A 23,871-nucleotide genomic window follows, 5' to 3' on the forward strand; every position below is an offset into this window, starting at 1 on the left:
AATTATAATAAATCGAATATTTATTCTACCCTGTTCTCCTAAATCAATATATATTTCACTAGCTAGTCATGAACGCTATTATTGAATCGAGAAAGATGCTACACGATATAGGTTTAAACATAGTTTCTAAAAAAAAGAGGTGTTTAACCTCTAGGATGTGCCCTTATGACGGCGGGGTAGTTTTAGCATTCAAGCTGTTCGGACTTGTAGAGATGGCGGCTATGTAATCTACACCACTCTCTTTCAGTAATCTATACCACTCTCTTTCATCGCGTTCCCGTTCTATTGTTCCACCCACCGGCGGAAAAAAAAAATCTTTCCACTCACTCATCCTCAGCTTCCGAACTACATGGCTTCCATTCTCTCTTCGTTGTTCTATTCTTTCAACTATGCACAATATTTTTCCGCACAAACGCTTTGCGCACTATAGGAAAGCCGGGGATCAACCTCATGCAAAGCTCCCTTTGAGGCGCCGGGGCGCGGCTGGCACGGCTGAGGCCAAGACGACCAGCGCCTGTTTACGCCGGCGGATGCGCGCATGTACGTCTACGCGGGTAACGCGAGACTACGGCGCCTCGCGTATCCCTTTGTCTTCCGCTCTTCAGGCGTGCATTGTTTTGCTCTGTTTTTGTCTTCGCGCGGGGAGCGAGCTCGGGTGTAAGTAACGCGCGTGACGCGGCAGCATAGTGCGCCTTTCTGCCGCGCGACTGACGGCCAGTCGATCGCTTCGCAGGCAAGCCGGAGCCCCGGGTGACATGGCGGCAAGGATCAACCCACTTGCACCACGTGTTCCATCGCACCGAGCAAGGGGTCAAGAAGGCGACGCTGCACGTCCGCAGCCTCAGGCGAGACCACCTGGGCGCCGTGTTCACCTGCGAAGCGAGCAACAGCAACCTGACCAGGCCGGCGAGCAGCTCAGTGACGCTCACAATGAACCGTAAGTGGATTCAGGTCGCTTTTCTCCCTCGTGATACGCACTGCATGAACGCGTGCCTCTTCCTCGAGCTGGCCGTGGAAGACGCTCAAAGCGCTTCATACTCGCACGTATTGACGAAGGTGTCAAAGCTCGATTCGCTATTGACAGCTTCGATAATACGTTTTACACTACTCCGTCCTTCTATTTCACCCGGGTGCAGCTTTTAGGGTTAACGCAAGGCAAGCGTTTCACCGGCGCCATCTTGGATCAGGGTTTCGAAGACTGGCATGATATTCAGCTGAGTTTTGCACCACTGCCCACAAAACGAGATCATGAAATTGCAGCTGTTGATGATTGAATTGTCTTTTTTATACTTTTATTGCCAAACGGTTTTACAAGAATACTGAACTGCACTTTTAGAGCACTCTTTACTAGGTTGCAATGTTTTATGCGAACATTGATCGCATCTAGATCTTGTGGTTATGGAATCATTAGAAAGTACAGATTTTAGCGTGGTGGAGACAAATTGGAGTAGACGTATACCGTTTAACAGAACTCCTGCTGTGCATGCGCAGTGGCCACGCCTTGCCGCACATATTCCAGTGAGCGTGCGCACAAAGCGTCAGGTAAACCGGTATACGTGTCTACACAAAACCGTCTAAGTTGAGCTAAATGTGTCGAATAACTAATCATGTCTGCGCTAATACAACTCCGATATGCTAAATGTGCAATCTAATATCTGATCACATATACGCGAATATATTTCCACTATGCTAAAAGTGACCACGCCTTGCGACGCCCATGCCACTCCAAGTGCGCTGTTGGCACCCGGTGAAAGGATATACGTCTAATCTAACATGTCTCTGCTAAGCTATAAACGGTTTTAGAGACTTTTAGCTGAACGAAGATGTGCTAGTGTAGATGAACACCGGTTTACAGGACGCCTTCTTTTACACACAGTGGCTACGCCTTACCCTACCACGCGCGCAGCGGGCTTGTGGTAAACCGGCAAACATCGGAGCAAGTGCTTCTCCTGTATGCTAAATCAGTATTTTATCACAGCGGAGAGGTACTAGCGTATACATACACCAGTTTTCCGGAAGGTGTAGCCAAAGCGCGTGCTTAGCCGGCGTCCGGTAAACCAGTATGCCTATACGCTAGTAGATCGGCACTATGCTAAAAGAGATATTTAGCATGGCGTAGACGTACATCAGTTTGCCGGACGACTGCTGCGTATGTGCTGGGGATAGGTGTAGCCCCATAGGTGTACTCACCTAGGTGTACTCATCTATGGGGCTGAAACAGGGAGGCTAACGAAGAGGGTCCCGATTCAGTTGAGGACTATGCAGAGGGCTATGGAAAGGAAAATGGTCGGTGTAACGTTAAGCAATAGGAAGCGTGCAGAGTGGGTCAGAGAAATAATTCGAGTTAATGACATTCTAGAGGAAATGAAGAAGAAAAATGGACATGGGCGGGGCATGTAGTACAAAGACATGATAACCGATGATCGCTTTAGGTAACAAATTAGATTCCAAGGGAAAGAAAGCGTAGCATAGGACAGCAGAAAGAAGTGGGGGATGAGATTAAGAAGTTCGCAGGGGTCAAGTGTATGCTGCTAGTACAGGACAGGGTTAATTGAATTAATATGGGAGAGGCCTTCTCCCTGCAGTAGGCATAGTCCGGCTGCTGCTGCTGCTGATGATGATGATGGTGATTATTATAGGTGAAACAGGGTGTGGCCATACGTGCGGAGCGGGCGCCCGGTAAAGCAGTATACGTTCCCACTAGTAGGTCGCCACTAGGTTAAAAGAGAGTTTAGCATAGCGCAGACGTATACAGTTTGCCGGACGACTCCTGCTTAGGCGCTGGTATTATGTGTAGCAGAGTGTGACCATAGCGTGTATGCAGCCGGCATCCGATAAACCAGTATATGTCTACACTTTTAGGTCACCAATATGTTAAAAGAGAGATTTAGCATAGCGTGGACGTATAAAGTTTGCTGGACGACTTCTGCATTAAACAAAGGTGTAGCAGGGTGTGGCCACAGCGCGTGCACAGGCCGGCGTCCGTAAACCAGTATACGTCTACGCTTGTAGATCGCCACCCAATAAGACATGAAATAGAATTTAAACCAAATGAGTCACGTAGAGAACGAGAACAATGAAAAAGATCTCTTGAAGATCATATCCCACGTACAAAAAAAAAAGAAAAAAAAAAGAAATCACCCAAAAGAGAAAATAGAAAGCTGTACAAAAGACCAGATACGAACACAGTTTTAAAGTTTAAAATAGCAATAAAAACAGGTAAAAAACGATTTGGTGAACAGACAATATCAAACAGAAAGAAAGGCACAAGTGAAATAAATACAAAAGGCTTGAAAGAGGAAGCAGCGTGTGGTAAAAAAGACTGCTCAGAATAAGACGCTACGAATCAATCAATCAATCAATCAATCAATCAATCAATCAATCAATCGCTCAATCAATATTTATTTTAATGGGCGCAGGAACAACCATATGGTTTGGTGCTGCAGCACAAATAGGAACAAAAAATGCACACGCAAGCTTTACACACACAGATAGGAGAAAAAAAAAAAACGAATAACAAACACAGGAAATAGAATTCAGATAAAATGAGTCATGGAGAGAATGAAATCAGTGAGCAACATTTTTAGCAGAGCACACCACAAAAAAAAAAAAACGACAAATAGAGAAAAAGAACAAATAACAGTCGTTGGCTATAGTAATACAAAAGTATACAGAAAATAAACCACCATTCCAGGCGCAACATTGTGTAGTACCTAAACCACACGCCTGAAATACAGTGAAACACAAGAGAGAAATACAAGTGAACGCGGTACAGTCAAAGTCAAATATAGATATAAAATCAAAATATAAATAAACAGATAAAGAAGAGTTCAAGATAGATGCAGCATTAAACAGGAGAAAAAGCAAAAATGAAGGAAATGCAATATATAGGCTAGAAAGTGGAAGTTATATGTGATAAAATACTGCTTAGAATGAAATGCTGCGAACATCCAATATAAAAGAACAGAGCGAGTTTCGGGAGATGTCAAGGTTAGGACAAAAATAATTAAACAACTTCTGCATTCTGTCCAGATGGGAGGGGGAATGCAGAACCGGAGAAAATTGAAACGGTCCGAATTCTCGCATGTTCTTTCACGGAACGCGCAGTAGGATGTTTTCTATGAGCTAAGGGCACTTAATGTGGCCATGAAATAGTTTTTACAGGAAAATTTTATCTGTTCTGACACGACGGAAGTTAAGAGAAGGAAGATGAGATTAGGTACTCCGTGTGAAGAGAGAGCAGGAAGTTGCGCAGGAAAGAGACGCTGAATTATCCGTAAAAACCTTTGCTGTCCTCTGTCGACCTTGTCCAAGTTCGATTTCCAAGTGCCATTCCAAACAACCGACGCGTACTCCAAAAGCTGTAAGCATATGGAAAGGTACTGCTTAAGTACGGAAGTGGGGCACGGAATTCTCTCTCGAAAGCCTGCAGATGGAGAATCCGAGTGTGCGTATAGTCGGCAGAACAATGCGTTTAGGATCAGAGGAGAAGCTGAATAAATAATAATAATAATAATAATAATAATAATAATAATAATAATAATAATAATAATAATAATAATAATAATAATAATAATAATAATAATAATAATAATAATAATAATAATAATAATAATAATAATAATAATAATAATATACTTTTTTTAAGAGAGTTTAGAGCAGCATTATATGATAGGTTTGCCAAAACCGCAGTGGGCGTGAAGGGCAGGGCCTACAGGCAGCGGTAGCAAACTGGAATGCCGTGAACACCACCGCATATGATGAAATATTTTAAGCAGGAGCATATAAGAAAACTTTACGAGGGACTTTAGCGACTAAAGTAGTGAAAGGCGAAAGCCTGAGTGCCGCATCCTGCTACGCAACTGGCACTGATAAGCAAATAATTAGGTAGGTGATTGCTAATTAATTAACTAGTCATTAAGTATGTAACGCTTATTCATTTAAATAATTACAATTAGTTATTTATATCGTAAATTAGTCAGTCATTAATTAGTAATAATAATTGGCCATTGATTATTGATTGACATATGACCATATAAGGCACTTATTTGAGCATACAGGTGGTGCTCTGCAGTTGGTCGAGACCTCTATGAAGTCATCCCGCCTCGTCCATTCAGAGCCGCCGCAAAAGGGACACATTTTGTCCACGACAGCATGAGCCATTAAAAGCTTTCGCCTTAGAAGCGACTAACAGTGATGTGGAGAAAAAAAAACACAACAAGCAAACCTCGTAACGTCATTAGTGTAGACCAGTTTGCCGGACGGTTACTGGGTACGCGCTGTTCATAGGTGCTGTAGGGTGCAGCCACAGCACGTGCGCAGCCGGCGTCTGGTAAATCGGCGTACGTCTACGCTTGCCTGCGTCCGCTCTGCTAAAATGTCTTTAATAGATAATACGTAGGTTTCTGAAGTAGGCCTGTTTCTCCCACCATGGAGAGCGGATAATGAGTAATGCCTCCTGCCAACGTTGCTCATCGTGGAGTAAAGAACACTGAGGGAGAGGAGGATAAGACGAGATTCGGTGAAATCGTTTTAATTTTATCTGGCGGCGCAATGGAGGCGGGGTACTGGTGGGCCAAAAACGATCAGTTACCCGATTCCCCATTCGCTCTGGGATCAATTTAATCAAACGTCGTCTAAGAAGTCTTTCTTTTCGAAGCGGGGATCCGTTTGAGGTGCCTTCTTCTGTGGAAGTTCAGCTCTATTCCTGCATAAGGTTCGCATAATATTATTTGTCTTTCGTGGTCAATGCAGCGCAATTGAGAGCTAAATAATGGACTTAAATAATCATCCCTACTAGGTGTTGCCCTAAACCTTATATACAAGGACTAAAAAGAAGCACTTAAAACGTCCTCTAGTAATCTACACCTCACATCATCTGGGAAGATACGCAGCTTCATTCGGGCCCCCCCCCCCCCCCCCCCTCCCCTCCTTTCTTTTGTTTACATAATTGTAGTGTAGCACTGCTTTTGCATATGCCGTGTGTCCAAGCTAATTTTAGCCAAGGGTTACAAAATAAAACATTTGAGATAGGCCAGAGAAACCACTTATTTACAGCTGCCAGCCATCTGGCGCGCCGGAGGCAGTTTCTTGTATTCTGTAACTAATTAATTAGTAATTAAGATAATTTCTCTAATTTACTATGTATTGCCCTTAGAGAATAGATGTGATCTGCAAACTTGGAGAGCACCTTCTGAAACCGCCCTTCCGTTTCTTCCGATAAAGAAAGCATCACGTGTATCGTTTTTCCATGCTCTAAAGAAAGCCCGCGAAATGCAAAAAGTTATCACGTGGCTAACGCATTCGTGCGCCGCGATTGTAGCGCTCTCAATCGTGATCTGAATGAGCAAAGTTAGCTGCGGCCGTGACTCGACAGCAGAGTCCCTGCGGTAGGCTAAGTCGCTGATGGATGCAGCCAGAGCGGTGAGCTCGCTGCGACTTGTACCGTCACATGCGCCGAAAGCCTGAAGCGGATGAAGAAATTATTGCAGACGTGTCGGCCTGCCGCTGCAACGGCCCCCGGAGAGTCACGGCCACAGCTTATTTCATTCACTCAAACGACAGTTGAGAGCACCACAATCGTGGCGCGCGAATGCGCCAGTCACGGGATATTTTTGTATTTCGCGGGCTTTCATTTGAGCATGAAAAAGAATACACGTAATGCTTTCTTTATAGGAAATAAATTGAATAGGGGTGTCAGAAGGTGCTCTTCAACTCAGCAAACCACATTTAGTCTCTTAGTAAATTAGAAAAATTATCTTAATTACTAATTAGTTATTTTTGACTCTGGTGCTCCAGATGGCTGGCAGCTGTATACAGGTGGTTTCTCTGACCTACCTCAAATGTTTTATTTTTTACACTTTGGCTAAAGCTAGCTTGAACATCCTGTATGTCGGTTGCACAAGTTACACGGACGCGTGTTCTCGGAACAAAGCATATTTTAGCCCTGCCTCGCTAATCCACCACGCGGCATTTCTAGCAGCAGATAGAGCACGCACGTCCCGTCCCACCTTGGTACAGTTCAGGTGACTTGTTCACACGCCTCCGGTAAAGTTATGCTGACAATAGTACATGTACATAGCTATAAGAAACGTGCAACGTTGTTTGCCGCTTTCCGTGTGGCCCCCACTGTCCTCGTGTTTCAGCCCCGAGCAGACCAAAAGCGCTCGGGCGCCGTTTCGTTTCGTCGCGGCCTCCGTCTCACTTGCACAGTGAGTATTTCCATCAAGCTGAGCTTAACTGGCTCTGCTCATTGGTCTCTTTTGGACCCTTGCGACCATAGAACAGCCACGGATCTGAAGCTTAAGAAGAGTGTAAGCGCCGGCACAACTGTGTAACAGGGTGACACGCCACAATCGCGAAGGCGGTTTGGCTGACGAACGATTGCTTTCTGTCGTAGCAAACACTCACAGGACGTTCACGCGTTTACCTCCTAAGAATGCGAATACCCCATTCAGCAATGGCTGGATACTTCCGCACCTGTGAAGTGCTACGCCAGCAGGACTGTGGGTCAATGCGGAGGTGTGCATCTGTGGGGCGTTTGTGCCAGTAGCCTTGCATTCTCTCACCAATAAGTTAGAGAATGACCTTTACGGTAAGCGCTGGAATAAACAGGTTCAGTAACTTGTTAGGGTGTGAGGCAAAGGTAGCGGCAGTAACAACGGCTCCTGGTGCGTAGTTATGGACGCTGACGACGAGGCCGTGATTTCAAAGAACATGCTTGCTGCAGAAGTCGACTGCTGCTGCGCTTCGCTTTTCTGGTATATGCCTTGCCTTGTGTTCGAGCACAGCTGTGAAGAGGAATTCAATCTCTTACGGTGGTTCAGTGCGTACCATGGGAAGAGTTGTTATGCTAACCAAAGTCATTGTTCTTTTCTCAACCTAGGAAAAAGATGAAAAAAACTGGGCATTGTACAATAATTCAAGAGTTGCTTAGCGATGGTATTTGGCGTTTAGAGTCCCCCCATCATGGTCTTATTGTGAGTTTTAGTTACGCAAAGTTTCTTAAAGCAGTACGCGGAGGGCAACAGATGTCAGGTGCGCAGCGAGTGGTTAGATGGCATAAAAGTGGCATGAAAGGGCGATGCGATGCAGTAAGAAAATTCAGGACAGAGTTGCGGAGCATGTCAAGGTACTGCAGGCCAGATTCCAGAGCGCCTCTCGTTGAGCGGTGGCACTCTGGTTCGTTAAAGCAGGTGAACCATATCTTGAATATTCCGCCCTATAATCGGACCTTCCTTTCTTTTCATTCGTTGATCTTCAAAGCGCTTGCTTGCTCGCCGGATCCCCCTCTCCCTCATCTTCCACGCTAGTTCAAGGCATCCGCTTATAGGCTCATTAATGAAGCACGCTTCTTCTCAGCAGTGGCTGCAGTAGTCGTGCCAGCAGCTGCACTTGCTTAGGCGGCTGCCACTGGACTTCTCGCCATCGTCGCGAGCTCCCGGTGGCAAACGCTAATGTAAGGCGCGATGTGAAATTACAGAGATAAATCACGAGGGAAGTCTGTGCGGCTACAAAAGAGACAACACTAAAATTAATATAACTTTGTTATCATTTGCACTGTTTTCTAAGGTGACATTAACATGGATCAATCGACGCGATTGAGGCTACAGGCATAAATGATGCACGTCAACAAGAGCAAATAAAATGCTCAGTTAATCTCGTCGTAGCACGCATGCTTATTTCATTGCGACATACTTCGCGCTTTTCATTTCCCGGGCGCTTTAAATGGGGCCGTTTTCAATATGGGGCGTCCTTAAGCCATTTTCGCCTGCCGAAAGCGCTCGCAAGTACCCCCAGTAATCTTACAATTAAAGAAAAATTAAATATCTTTAATTTTTCTTGCAGAATAAGCATTGGAGTAATGCGAAAGCAAGCACGGATGCTGCTGTTGGTTGCTTCTGGTTGCTTCTAGTAGCTTAATTCACTTCTTGTTTACCCATTTTAGTCTTTGGTATACTTTCAAATTGCACGCCAATCCCTTCCTATGCCCTTTTTCGGCTCTACTTCCGGTTGCGTGACGTCACATTCTTGACGTCACATTAATTCACTTCTTGCTTATTCATTTTAGTTTTCGGTGCTTTCAAATTGCACGCCAATCCCTTCCTATGCCCTTTTTCGGCTCTACTTCCGGTTGCGTGACGTCACATTCTTGACGTCACATTAATTCACTTCTTGCTTATTCATTTTAGTTTTCGGTGCTTTCAAATTGAGCGCCAATCCCTTCCTATTTTCTTTTTCGGCTCTACTTCCGGTTGCATGACATCGCATTCTTGACGTCACCCTAATTGACTAATTTAATTACCTATTTTAGTATTTGATACATTCAAATGTGGCGCCAAGCCAATGGCTAATAAGACCCAATTTCACCCTTTTTAAATTGTTTGCCTCTAATTAATCAGCAAACTAATTGGCCTAATTATTTCTCAGACTCAAAATTACGTCACCCTCTATCGATTGGCACCATTCATTAACCTCTACCGCTTCTCAATTACTCACAACTGCTGCGGACGCGATTTTGCTGACGCGCTCTGCGGACGGGGTCTGCGGACAAAAATCTGGGAACATAGCGAAGTAATGCGTTCGCATTAATAAAAGAAACCTGACAGGGCACCTTGCTCAAAAGTGCCCGACGGCTACTTCGAATAAAGCAAACAGTCTGCGCTTGCTACCCTCTCTCTGCGCCGGCGCTGGTAGTGCTGAATCACTGCGCTCCAGTGGCGCCGCCTGTCCTCTTGCAGGCTGCTTACAGGCGAATATTTAAGGGTAGGAGCTTCCGACAGGTGTTTGCAGCCTAGCAATCCTTGTTAAGAGTTGTTCGATGAGATTACTGAAACTTACATACAATAAACAAAAAGAAAAGGCCAGATGCGACTCCGCTTGAAAGATTCGTAGCGTAGCCTCATAAACAGATGTTCGATGGCCGCTCACATCAGCCCAGGATACAGCGTCCTCACTTTTAGCTTGCGAATTCAAGACTTTTAAATCATATTCGTCGGTGGCAATGATGTGAAATATAATATGCATAACAACCGAGGAGCGTTGCCTATAACACTTGACGAAATGCGTAGAAATAGCATATCGCCATTGCTGAATTTTTTAGGATGCTTCCACAGCCCTTAGCTGTTTATATTTGGCACTACAAGCGAGCGAAGGACAGCGAAAAAATTCACAATGCGTCATGTTTTCATTTTAACATGAACTCATGTTTTCTTCCCAATGTTTACCATTCGCCCCGTCCAGCCCAGACACATCAAGGCGGCGCCAAAGCAGGTTCAAGCCCATCAGGGGCTAATAGCGTTTTCTGAGATCGAAATTCGTGGTAGTGATAGCTAAATGACGTGGTGTCGAGCTTTCCCAATAGTCTCCCTTCAGGGCATTCGAGGCCGAGAGTTCGTGAAAAGAAAAATAATTTGGAAGAATTCTGGCCCCCGGCCAAATCTCTCTCTGCGCCAGCTGAAAAGAGTATCTGGAATAGAAAGGCGGGCAATGATGAATCAGAAGAAAATACCTATGTCATGGTTCGATATGACGCTCTCTACAAAATGCAGGCCTAGCCACCATAGGTGCCTAGATATAGCTGTTTTGATGATCTTATCCGCAACCACAGTGCGCCAGAATAAGAAATAGGAAAGTGTGGGGCTGAATATAGTGTGTCCTCATCTGGTTATCGTGGCATTCAATACAGCGTATTCGTTTTTTTTTTAATATTCTTGTGGATGAAGACTGCAAAAATGCGCGCCGAAAATAAACGACGTGGGTGTTAATTTCTAAGCGAAAGAATTTTAACGAACTTACATTAAACAAATCGGGGCATAGACATCACATTTTGTTTTTATTTTTTCAAATGTGTTTCTTCGTCATTCTTTCATCTCGTCAAATCAGACACAAGCGTGGCGAAATCGCCGGCAGCTCTAGAGCAGCGTTTGTTATAGAACGACTGGAATCCGAGAAATAAAGTCATTCAGCTCACGTGACCACGGCTTGCACGTTGTGACAAGCATGCTCTCTTCGCGCATCGTTTGGGCAGCACGAGGTCAAGTTTTCAGTTCCAACGCAACCCTAAAGGCGGCCCTCGGCGCCTCTCGTTCGGCGTAACTGTTTCGCCTAAGTATCGTGTGTATATACATGAGTTACCTCAACCGAGAAATGGAATGTCCACATTCGTTGCAGCATCCTCGTCGTCGCGCTCGCAGCTAAATTCTCGAAAACACAAGAAGACAATAACCGCTGTTTCTAATGGTATACGCTTAAACCAAGCATTTGTACCACGCGTCACCTGAAGCAGATGGTATAGTAGCGCCGACTGCGGTCGATAAACGCTTACGCGCTAATGTATGCTAGCGCCCAGTCGAGTTTTAGGCAAGTGGCCCCGAGTTTTGCGGCAGCAGTAATGGCACATCGGACAATGCTCGAATTGTTTCAGTAAATAGTTTGGAAAGCTGCTCATAATAGAGACTTCAGTACAGAAATGAAACCTTTCCGGGAACAAACTTGAGCTCTCGTTGAAGGTCAGTTACTGCGAACGTCACCTTATTAGGAGCTGAGCAACTTAATTGTATGAACTATTACATTAATATAATTATCAGTCTCAGTGAAGAGAGGAAATTCGGTGCTTTTTAAGTCTAAACAGCTCACTAAGCGCACATAAAGTTTCGGACCAACTTCGTAGCAAATGTAACTCCATGTTGATGACATGTTTTAATTTTCATTGACGTCGGCGCTCGTTTTGAGCTGCCTGTAGTAATGTGTAGCATTATGCGCATCCATTTGCTTCGCCGCATGGCACTAGAAAAAAGGATAATAATACCAACTACATGGCAGATATTTCTGATAGCGACGAAACAAAAGAAGGTGCAAGACGCGAAAAAATCAGCCTAGGCAGTTCGTGTTCGGTGCCGTTATCGCTGAAACATATCATTAATGGACATTGTGTGTGTGGCGAACTTCATGAACCCCCCATCAGCTGAATTCATTTTTTTTGAGGGGGTGGGGAGAAGTGCATCAGATGTGCTCGCGCCTCCTACAGGGTTCAACGAACTACTATTTTACTGTACGGCATCACCTTGTCCGAGGATATATAAGTATTTATTGCGCTTTGATGTCTTTTTAGCTAATTGTTGCAATGTCCTGAACAACTAACGTTCGCCTCTGCTGACCACCTGTTTTTTGATACACATTCGCTACTTCGAATTCCCCGTTTTTAGAAACTCCTGAAAGTACTCACTGAAGACACCCGGTTATAAGGGTGGTGTGTGGAGCGTATATTAATATCAATGCTACTGTTATTCACAAGAAGAACCGTCGCTGTACTAGGATGTCCAAGTCTCCCGCTAAATTCGGTTTGCATCAATGCCACGGTAGATGTAAATAGGCCTTTTACAGGCAATCCTCCATATATGCGCTGAAGTCTGCCCGTAAAAATATTGATGAATTGTCACGTAACTAGAAAACCGCACTGCCGTGTAGACGACGTGGAAGAAATAAACGTGTAGCAGGAGGGTAGGCGGCGCGTGAAAGTGACATCATCGGGTAAGAGCCGTAGCTGCTATGATGTCATCGTGCTAACAGTGGTAGCCGCGTGGAAGCAGAACCAACACGCCGGGTACAGCGCCAATGCTCCGAGGCAACGGTCACTCAGGATGTGCATCATAACAAACAGCCTATACGTCGGTGAGACTAAAACCCCAGATAATTTGAAAGTGTTGACACTTTCCTTCGACTGCGTTCTCCTCTTCGATTATCCTTTGCCCGCCGGCTGCCAGTGCTGCACACGGCACGATTGTTCTCCTAAGCGTAAGCTCGCCAACCGCAGCAATCAGCGCTAATAGCGTGTCTATCTGGGTCAGTTCAGAGCCTAGATGAGGAATAAAACTACAAAAAAAAAAGGAATAATACCATCTAAAATACTGCGAGCACGTTTATGAGCAGGTTGCTTTCTTCTTAGACCGCCTGAATAGAAGATATTAAGTGGGGCACTTTCTTCGTCACAGGATACTTTACGCTGCGTGTCAACCTAGTATTGCCTTTCCGCCCTGTGCAACTGTGTTTTACTTTCGTAATGACATCTTCGGCTAGTCGATAAAGAGCGCCTTGAAGCGCTATAAAATGTGCGCACACATTCGACTTAGTAGAAGTCGAACTTTCTGTCCACGTTTAACTTAACTCTTTCTGAGAGCTCGCCTTTTGCTCAAAGTGCATTGGGGCGCTCCGACATTTTATTTGAGTGGTTGGGGCGCTCAGGGTCACGTGGCTGCTACTCCCCAATACTAGCGCTGCGCCAGCATGGCGACAATATATGAATAGCATTCCAGAGCAGCCGCCGGTGGTGGATGATGAAGTGGTTCTGTTACATTGTTTTCATTTTCTTTCACTGGAGTACAACCCATGTTTCAAGCTGACGTGACGTTTCCTTGTTGTACGCGGTGGCAGAGCTTGATGCGTTAATGTCGGTGATTACTCGGATGAAGACCACGCTGATCAAGCTGAAAAGCCATATCATCAGAAGAAACTAAATCTTAGCTAGTTGGTTTATAAAAAGCTCAGCCCGTCTAAAAAAGAAAAAAAAAAGCTACTTGCCATTTTCTGCAGTCGAAACAGAACTCCTATGTGTTTTTAAGCCCAGAACCTATAGTCACAACAAACATTTCTGCAGAAAGGAGAAAATTTTTGTGTATCTTAATAAAAAAAGTACTGTAGAAATACAGAATACAGAAAATAAGTACTGAAAAGGCTACACTACAAAAGAGTGCTGCATATTTGCATGACTACACAACGTCACGACAGAGTTACGGAATACATTCCAGCTCACTTATAACAGCCACAGTTATAAGGAAATATTTCTTATTGCGAAAAAAAGCGGCACGCAACCTTAGATAAAACCAATAACCGTGGCCTCGACTCTCGGTTATAACGAACGAAGAGGCGCCACAAACTCACCCCCAACGTCAGATGAAAAAGCGACGCCAACTGCCGCGATACCTGTCTCAACTCCCCGAAAGCAATAAAATGCGGGTTGAATTGTCATTTAATCACTGGTCAAGCGGACACTGACAAACTACAACGGTAACTATAGTGTGTGCTTATGCCAACTGGACAGAGCGTCTAGAATGTGACAAGCGTTAAACAGAGGCAGTGCTGAAAACGAAAAAACGAAACTACTGCACACGGCCGATGGTAAACTAGGGATAGCAATTTGAGACGTTTGAATACCAGTCACGAGGTTTGCCTTGCTGTTCAAACCATTTACAAACTTTGCACCACTTGCAAAATCATATCTCCCTCTGCTGCGCTGTTTCTATGTGCAGACAGCGCGCACGCATCAAACAATTAGTGCCACGCTTGTGTCGAGCGGGCAACACTCACCAGTTAATGAAACCTGAAATGCGACATTAGCCGATGGTTTTCTGGGAAAGTGCTAGTTCGTACCCCATTCTCTAGGTCTAAACAGCTCTAATTGCGCGCAAAAAGTTGCATCGAGATTGTCTAGCTGCGGGGAGGTGTAGCTTAACTTGGAATTCAATGTACTCCTTGAGGGGTTTTCACCATTGGGACCTTACTGAACGTTCTGCGTGGAATTAATGCTGTCGTAGCAGCGTAGGTGGACCCTTATATCTTAATAGAGTTTCAAAGACGATGGTTTAAGCATTCCACCACTTTCCTTGAGTGTCTCAAAAGCTAATAGCGTCCCTAAAGCAGCTCGTCCGCAGAAAGGATATCGGCCAGGAGGTTATGACCGAGCTTGAGAGGTTGGAAAGTGGCTCGATAACGTCTGCTCTGAAGGAACAAACGTGCACAACGCACTGTTCAGAAAATAAAACGGCACATCTGTCTGAAATCATCTTTTCGACTGTAATAGGGCGATTTGTGATATTATGAACTTCGAATACAACGAACGCAATTCGCGTGACAGCCAGGCTCGTTATAAGTTGGCTCGACTGTTGCTTGCCACATATTTGGCATGATTCTGTCGTCTTTTTCGACTGGAAGGATGCTAGAAAGACGTTTCTGGAGAAGCTGAATTTGAGCTAATTTCCCCATAAAGACGCTGTAAACTAGGAAGATGCTTCAGGAGAATCTGAATCTGAGCTAGTTAACTCACAGAGACTCAGTCAACTGAAAGATGCTGGAGAAAAACCTGAATATGAGCTTGTTCATTCGTAAATGTTCAGGGTACTAGAAATAGGCTTCAGACGGATCTGATTGTGAGCTTGTTCGTTCGTAAAGGCTCAGAGAACAAGAAAAGTGCTTCATAAGGCGCCGAATGTGTTGCATTGGCTCATAAAGCGTCCAACATTTAAAACGATTCTGCAAAAGAATCCTAATCTTAGCTAGTTATATTATTGCTCCGGCGAAGCAGCTCTTAGTGAATACTCTGACGATGTTGTATGAATGTACGATATATAACGAGCAAAATCAGGAGAATGTTGCTAAGTCAGTGTCTTGACAGAGGCTTTCACGTTTTCGTTATTGGACGTGACGTGGCTGCTCTCTGGCCTCCTCACATATTTGGCTGTACGCGTGTCTTGCAACTCGTAACATATACTTGCCATGATCTGCACGCTATATATCAGAGGAGTAAAGCGACGAATCTAAAATGCAGTTATTTCCTCCGCGCATATGGAACTCATGCCTTTTATTCGGCATGCCATCTACAAAGAAATTAACGCTGAGTGCGGAAACCGTCCTCGTGTGTGGCTTCCTGATGTGAACATAATTTTTGCTATGAAATTATGTACGAAGTTACTAGGACGGCTCCGTAACTTGAAAGCAATCAAGCAGTGCCGGTAGGGCGCGCAGGTTTGATCGCAACTTCTGCACTAGGTGTAATATTCCGGCTCTTGGCGGCGGCTTGCTTTAGGACTGTAGTGAATTAAAACGAAGGAACGGCGATTAAATGGCAGTTTTTTTCCTCCCGCACGTGACTATTAGAAACTGACGTCATGACCGTCACTTGGCTGTCGACACTAAAACAGGTAAGGGAAGAAATACAACTAAAATTATTTAGCGTTGTAGGTACTAGCTATATGCAAATTATATAGCTAGTTATATGCCAAAATACTTACCTACACTGCTTCAAAGAAACACTGTGGCGGAATACAAGTTGGCCTAAATGAAAGGAACACCGCTTTGTAACGACAAACACCCGATCTATAACGGAAAATTCCTATAAGCTAGAAAATGATTTTTGAAATGTGAAATATGTATGCCTTTGTCACTGGTATATCAAGCAATGAAAAACGAATTCGCCGAAACCGATAATAGGTCGCAGATCCCAGAAGTTACGATACTCCAGCATTCACGATTTCAACCCGTCCTTTTCTGCAAGGACGTCCCGAGTATGAATTCGGTGCTGGGAAAGAAAAAAAAAAAAGCTTTATTTCAATTTCCTCGCCGACAGGTACGTCTTCTGCTGCTATACGCACTGACAATTAAAAAAAAAAAAATGTCCAAAAGCCAATTTTTACTCACAGCAATAACTGGGGTAGATTGGTCTCTATGACCCTCTAAAAGATTCAACTCAATTTATTTCACCAAACACATGATGCGCAAATAAACAGAAGGTTGCGTACAATATGAGGGATGCAATTCAAGCCACTTTGCTTTGGCTGCGGGGGATGCTAGGGGGGTGTGTGAAGAGGAATTGCACCAGATAGGGTTAATTAGCTAGCGTTGGCATCGCACATCTGTGGTACCTGTCTGTACTTCATCTGAGAACAGCAGCCGACGAGGCGATTCTATCCATCCTTCACGGACGCCGCTGCAAGCATGGCCATGCTCACTGACCTATCGCAACCGGTCTCACGGAAACGAGAATCTTTATAGCCTAGCATGGTTCATACAGACTATGCGCGGCTCTTGCCATTACTTCACGTCGTGGCTATAAATTCGTGCTTAGGCGTGCGCGTAAACATTTTTCACAAGATGGCCGTGCATACTTCACACTGTTACAGGCTCGGTTACAAATTGAAAAACGGAAAGAGATAAAGCATAGCCTCCTGCACCGAGGACGTTTGCACCAGCAACGCAACTAGTATATAAATATTGATAAAATACCGGTGTGGGAGGAACGATGGCCACGAATACGATAAAAAATAAAGAAAAGTTAAGGAAGGATGAACATCGGACCAATTGAACAGAAGGGCTCAGACGGCCGGAAGAGCAGCTCGATCAGCCGGAGAAAACGCCCTGACGGAAAATGGAGTGGCCTGATCGGTTCATAGTCGACTGCTAACCTTATTATCAAGTGCACCCTGAAGGATGACAGCGATTGCAACTCATAAGGGTTTCCTGTGTGTCACCAAAAGGAGCTCCATTTAAAGGCAACCTAAATGGCCTGAGAACGCGAGATGGCGCTGCAGCTTCAAGGGTTTTCTGGGGTTAGGTGAGCTGTTAGTGTTCAGGTGAGCAGTTAGTTGAGCAGAATCGGTTCGAGCAGAATCTCGCTGTCAGAAACTTCCTTAAATACTGCGATAGGAACTCAATAGCCGAACGACTGGTTAGGTAGCCTTTATGTGATCCAAGATGTGCAGTCGCTCTTGTGCTCTTCAATACGGTTCGAGATGTGAACGTTGATCGCGGTATGTAGTCGACTGACTTGTCCCCTGGAGGCCAGCATCTTCGCTCGGTTACTTGTTAGTAAAAACAAAATACGCTTGTGATTGAATTAGTGTGGCTTTATATTTGCTGGAATAGGGGGGAGGGGGGGGTGCACTAGGAAGTAACAGTCAATCGATAAAAACACACAGTTATAAACAGGATTTATTTGCTTCTTTAGAATGGTTGATGACTTTGCAAGTAGATACTCCTTGTACGGGCACATTCGATTTTGCTATTCTCAGGTAGTGAAGAAAAAAAGCAAAGTGGTAGCTTGTTACCCTCCTCTTTTTTATTGACAAGAAACTCAGGCGCAAGTTGGGAAAATGATGCGTCCCCTAGATCCTTGAATGCAGGTGCGTACTTTAGTCTCAAACGAGAAATTGTAGTAGATGCGGGGAAGCGACGTGCTCTATATAGTACAGGGCGCACAAGAGCACAGCATCGGTCTCGATGTCGGCAGGGCTCGAAAGGACGAGTGAAACGTCTATAAACTGATTGCATGGAGCGAATACAAAGTAATCTTCGTTCGTGAGTCCTTCCAGATGCAACGTGCGCTCGTTCCGTCGCTCCATCCTGGCGCGAAAAGCCACCACCAAAGCGCCTCCCCGGCGTCTCAGCGTGCGAGCTCGGTCAAATTGATATCGTCGCAGCTCACCGAGAACGACATGGAGCGCCGCAGCGGGTTGTACTAAAAACGGCGGACAAAAACGTATATCTATGCAGACGCTGTCGAGATAGAGAGCTTACGCGAGCAGGTGCAAAAAAGTAAGCTCGGCCGCAGTGCGAGGATGCCTGTTAACTATACTGGCACCGCAAAGCGTCGGCTTCGGTAGCGACTCAAAGGTTAGCTTCAAGCCACACTACGACGAGGGCAACCGGTGCGGCAAGAGACGCAGCACGTGCGAGGAGCAGCGTAAAGATGCCCAACAGCGAGCGCGAAACTGCTGCGACAGAGGACTGGAAGGCTAGAAATGCCTCCTGCGCGAGGAATGAAATGTGAGGATTGTATACCGAAAGATGCAAAGAGTGGATGGTTGGGGACACGCTATAATTACTTTTTTAGTTGCCCGCCAAGCGATTTGCCGAATTTTGTCGGCAGACTATTGTGAGTGACCTAAGAGGCGTCACTCACAATAGTCTGAGTCTCACAATCTTTAGAGCGTACGTTCGCCGAAAACCTTGTCTTCACAACGAAAGTCCTGATTGGTCAACGCAGTGATGACCTCATTCAACCATCACTGCAAAGTGTCTCGTAAGAGAGAAAAACACTCCTGTGGAAAAGAAAGCATGGCCTAACAGAAATTTATAGCCGCTGTCCTTTCGGTTGCAAGTCCGGCGTGCTAGGTCCGTACCGCTTAGGAGCTTTCGTTCAGGAAAAAAACCTTGGAGCAGTGTTTCTCAAATGGGATCTGCGGACTTCATGGTAGAGTGTGCGCGAAGCGATTTTTGGGACATGCGAAACCCACGCCTACTAAAAAAACGAAGGTTGCGCGAGAGCTAGCTCTGGCCTGGACAGACAGTTTTGAAGTGTTAAAAGCACGGAGGTTCAAAACTAACCTTCGTTTCTCAAATTGAAAGAAACGAGAGAAGACCTCAAATGTAGAGCACGCGCGATAGAGAGGGAGAGGAAGCGTCTACGGTGTTCCTTGATGCCGGTATCGGTGAAGCTCGAGCTCCAGCTGTCCTGATGTAAGGGGGTGCAATGAAAAGCATCTCGGGTGTCCACGAACGAGCGGTCCGGCGTTGGAGGAGTCGAATCCCTGCTTGAGGAATGCATACTGGTTCTAGTGGCATGCATACTGGCTCCAGCACGTCACCTTTTCCCCACGTCCCCTGCAGGCCGTGGCGCGCTGCTTATCAAGTGCGCGTTTTTTAGAGCCAGTTTAGCCTGGGCTCAAACCGAATTCCGCGTCCTGCTTCCGGAAATGCGGCAGCAGTTCGCGCAAGATCGCCGCACAAGATGGCATCCGATCCTTCCCCTACTCCCCCCCACCACACCTTTCTCTCGGTCTCAAGGGGTCCCCACCACTTCCACTGGGCCACGACAGACATGGTTATGCTGAGAACCATTGATTTAAAGGCCTCATACGACCGCTTCATACTTTAGAGGGAGCACCAACCGCGCATTACATTACGGCAACATTTAGCAGGAATTAGGATCAGTAATTATCATTACTAACAAGCACAACTATGTAGCACTACAGCTTAACTCTACATTGCATCACTGAGCAGAACTACTTATCCCTACTACTTATCATTGGTTAGCAACAAAGCACAATGATCATTTGACCATATATGTGGCAACGCTATCCTATCAACTCTTAAGAATACTTAGTCTTCCTGCAATTTTACCTTTTATTTTGCCAGTTAGGCTGTGTTGTCGTGGAACTATAGTTAATCAAGACCGTATTTCTTTTAACGAGAATGATCACGCATATGCTCACTCATAAACCACTCAGCCGCGAATGTCGCTCCCCAGGCTCATCTGAGCGTTAACTCGAGGCGTATATATGCGTTTCCGTCGTGCTTGATGGCGTAGCGCAGTACAAGCACATTGTACTCAGCCTCAAACACTTCAACTGCGAAGTATGGGTTCTTTCCGCCGAATGTAGCCTTTCGCATATTTATCGCTGCTAGCACATAAGAACAAACACGACCAGAAGGCCAAGTATCTAATACACCAAAGAATACAGCAAAAATAAATAATAAAAACAATGCAGAAGAGCAGTACGCGCATTAGCTGACTGCGGTTCTTCAACCACAACCTACAGGAAACGTTTCTGCTGGTCAATGCGCACGCATCCAAAGCGAGCACGTACCTGCATTCCAACGCAGGGATCGCTGTCATCGGCCAGTTTTCTATTCATGTTATGAAGGAGTAATTTTGCTTTTCGCTTTGGAGTTCAGGGGCAGAAACCAACCCAGAGCAACCCTAAGGGTTGGAAACTCTCGCTAGTTTCGGTTACAACTACTGCAGCTCACTGGTGACTCTACCGAAACTGAAAAGAAATGAATCCCTGCGCACGCTTGCGGCGCGGTAAGCTGCGGTGGTGACCAACTACGCGCCGACACTTGGTACAGTTTCTTTCGTTTTGTTTTTTCGCTAGCAGTGGCTCGAATCGCGCTAGAAGACAAGGGTTTTTTATGCTTAATATCGTTGCCAGGACAGCGATACAACGCATTAGTAGGCTTTCCTTCAGCCGCTGGGGAAGAAATTGGTGGTAGCGTTTCAAGTGGGCGGACTATGGCTACTGTGGAAGTTAGTTGCCTGCCCCTGGCCATTCTACAAAAAAGATGCACGCATTCTCATCATGGCTGTGAGCAAGGTTGTCAGAGAAATGCGGTAGTGGCCACGTGTAGTTGTAAAACGGTGCACGATCTCAAAATACCACGCAAATGCAGAGGTCTGTGTATATTTTTCACGCTGTCCATAGACGATACGGCAAAATTCAATTGCCTTAAATGGAGCGGGAGTAATTGCCGTGACTAAAAGTGTTTTTATCAAGTAAATGGAAATACGAGTTCGCATGAGGGTGCTGCACTATAGGTTCAGAAAGCCACAAAGGCAGTAATGAAGTAGAAACTGCATTGACAGGGGTCGCGCATGATACTGTGCTGTCAGTCCGTTAGGACTAATATTACAGCCTGTTTGAATGCAGATCATTACAACGGACGAACCCTGAGAGACCGGGCGTGTGTCCCGGCAAGGAAACACACGCCCTCACGCCCACACACTCTCACACGCCCACACACGCCCAAAGGGACAGCACAGTCCTGGACTGTGCTGTCAGTCCGTTAGGACTAATATTTCAGCCTGTTTGAATGCAGATTATTACAATGGACGAACGCTGAGAGACCGGGCGTGTGTTGGAGAAAGTGATATTTCTCGTTTTATTCAAGCGTGTAGACCTTTCTATAAGTATACATTTAGTGTGCCAACTCGAAGATTGTTATAAGCTGCAAGATGAAAACTCAACGTAGCCGCTGCGTTCATTTATTATTGTTGTTGTGGTTTTTTTTTTCTTAATAAAGGTAAAGAAGGACAAAGACACGCAAATTAACGAGAAGCTTGTGCCACTTGGATACGTTGCATGGGCGGAGATGGGAAAATGGGATGTAAACGGAAATAGGAAACAGATAATATGGAGACGAGCTTAGCCCCGGAGAGTATCCATTCGAGATCACAAATGTTGTGCGGCAGGATTTAAATATATGTATCTCGACTATTAGCATATAACTGCCTATTCCCGCTGGTTACACAGAACCTCAACCTGGAGCACGGAGCATCTTCAGCCGTTCTCGGAGCCACACTAGATGTAATCGCTGCAACTCTTTGGCTTCCAGATCGTTTTTTGATAGCTAATTGAATTCGGGTGTTCCAGCAGTTTCGGAGGATTTCTGGCTGCGGGAGTAGCCTTTAAGTTGAATTCCTTACTATCTCCATTATGCGAAAATTGTTTTGTCGTCGGCACTGTGAACGCTGGATCGCACGAATAAAAGATAACGTCATCACGCAGACGGCCGGTGCAGTCGAAAGCCACCGGGGAGCATGGTCGCTGACTCGCTGCTCCGATACGCTGTGACTGGACTGCCATTTGCTCGTAACTCTTTACTGACGGATCTCGATGTGGCGCCAGTTCTGCCGACATTCGTATCGAAATTGTTTAGCAGCTGTTCTTCGAACATCGTCTCCAGTAGTGTTGTACCATTTCAGGTTCTATTTACCCTGAATCTGCAAGCCAAGTTGGGTTCGGCAGGGGTTCGAACCGACACCATATGCTTTTCCCACTCTACGCATTTAAACCGAGGTTTCGGTGATTATACGGCTCCCAGATGCCGCGTGAAGCATGGTAGTCTACGTGCAATATGCAAACACATACACCGACTGCGATGCCAGCAGAAAAAAATATATAACAGGTGTTGAAATCCCCAACAGAAAACATTTCACTCAGGCGACTATAAAGCTTTCGCTCTACTGCACGTGAGCAGTTTCGAGTGTCTCTGCCATTTTCTTTTTTTTTTTTTACTCAACGAACGTCGAAATGATGCCAGAAATCTTTTCCGAACTGATTTGTCTTATACAAATGGTCATGCACTCCTCAGAAACGTAAACATTAACTATTCCATTGGCAAGCGGTGCCGGAAATGTGGCTCTTCTCAACAACTGTACCAGCCATATGGAACACAACAAGCATATTACTCTCATCTGTCTGATCAGCAAACAAGTTAACATTAGTATGCATTAACAAAAAATATTTTATATGCTTTCCTTTTGCTTCAGTGGCGGTTGGCTCCTTTCTTGTGTACTCTACTGCCTATTGACATTGATGCAAAACGGAAGGCCGTCACATCGTGTGGCAGTCCGGTTATGCCTAGAAATTGCCCCCCCCCCCCCCTCCCAATTCCACCCTCTGGCCTCTAAAACTATTTTTATCATACGCTTCGCCGTCAACACAGAACGCGACTTTTTGAGTAGATAAGTAAATGTGACTTCAGCGGCCTCTATGATAGTCTCTCGAGGCGACACTATCTAGCGTTTTAAGATCATGCTTAAGACCTCCGCCTGCGAAAAGCTGTTTGCTTCATAATCCAGGCCCAGTAGACGATATTTAATGCGTAACTGGGCGCTGGCGTTACACCTAATAAGCTCTTACTAGTACGAAAATTAAATGTAAAGTGTACGTCTCTTTAGGTTTGGAAGTGAAGCCGCCGCAAGGCTTGAGTGGATTTACAACTGATTAGGAGTAACTTGCAATAAATAGGCCGAAGGTAAGTTAAGTTGGCTCCATACTGCACTGTCCGGAAACGATCATATATGCTTAATACTAGATTATGTGGTCATCGCTGTGAAAATGCTTTGGAGGAGCCCAGCCAGCAGCATCACAAAGCTTTCAGGCTGGGCTTTATTTTCCGGGATCGGCTCCGACTTCGAATGCGATAAGGGGAGCAATAGCCCTATTCGTCCGGTTACGGCCTGACATGCACTCGTGCATTTTTTTCCTCTACACCGCGAAGGTATTCTGCTATCATGACGCCTCGTATTCTCTTGTGCTCCCTTTGAGTCATTCCCGCCTTCTTCATGTCTCGTGTTGAGCACCAGGCAAAATCCATATTACCGCAGCAGGCCGCTTCTTTCGTCCTGAGATGAAAACCTGTTTTTATTCTCGAATTAGTATATCTCCTTTCTTGTGTATCTCATAAAAAAGCCCCTCATTTTCCCTTCATTTGTTTGCGGATAGGCTTCTCAGCAGTGATTCCAGTGTCGCCACCTGC

The 23,871-nt window shown here is 45.4% G+C and overlaps 1 protein-coding gene across 1 annotated transcript in view; it reads left to right on the forward strand.

The window, feature by feature from the left end:
• The first annotated feature begins 343 nt into the window (after nucleotides 1–343).
• The window catches only part of LOC146203289 (protein sax-3-like), a 35,930-nt gene continuing 12,402 nt past the window's right edge, over nucleotides 344–23,871 (forward strand). The window contains exons 1-2 of the mRNA XM_084588651.1: nucleotides 344–657; nucleotides 734–937. Coding sequence (XP_084444777.1) covers nucleotides 390–657; nucleotides 734–937 — 472 coding nt within the window. The 5' untranslated portion in view covers nucleotides 344–389. The remainder of the gene's footprint in view (nucleotides 658–733; nucleotides 938–23,871) is intronic.

This window comes from Amblyomma maculatum, chromosome 1 (genome assembly GCF_055883805.1).
Source record: "Amblyomma maculatum isolate TAMU_Amacu chromosome 1, ASM5588380v1, whole genome shotgun sequence".
NCBI classification, from domain to species: Eukaryota; Metazoa; Arthropoda; class Arachnida; order Ixodida; family Ixodidae; genus Amblyomma; species Amblyomma maculatum.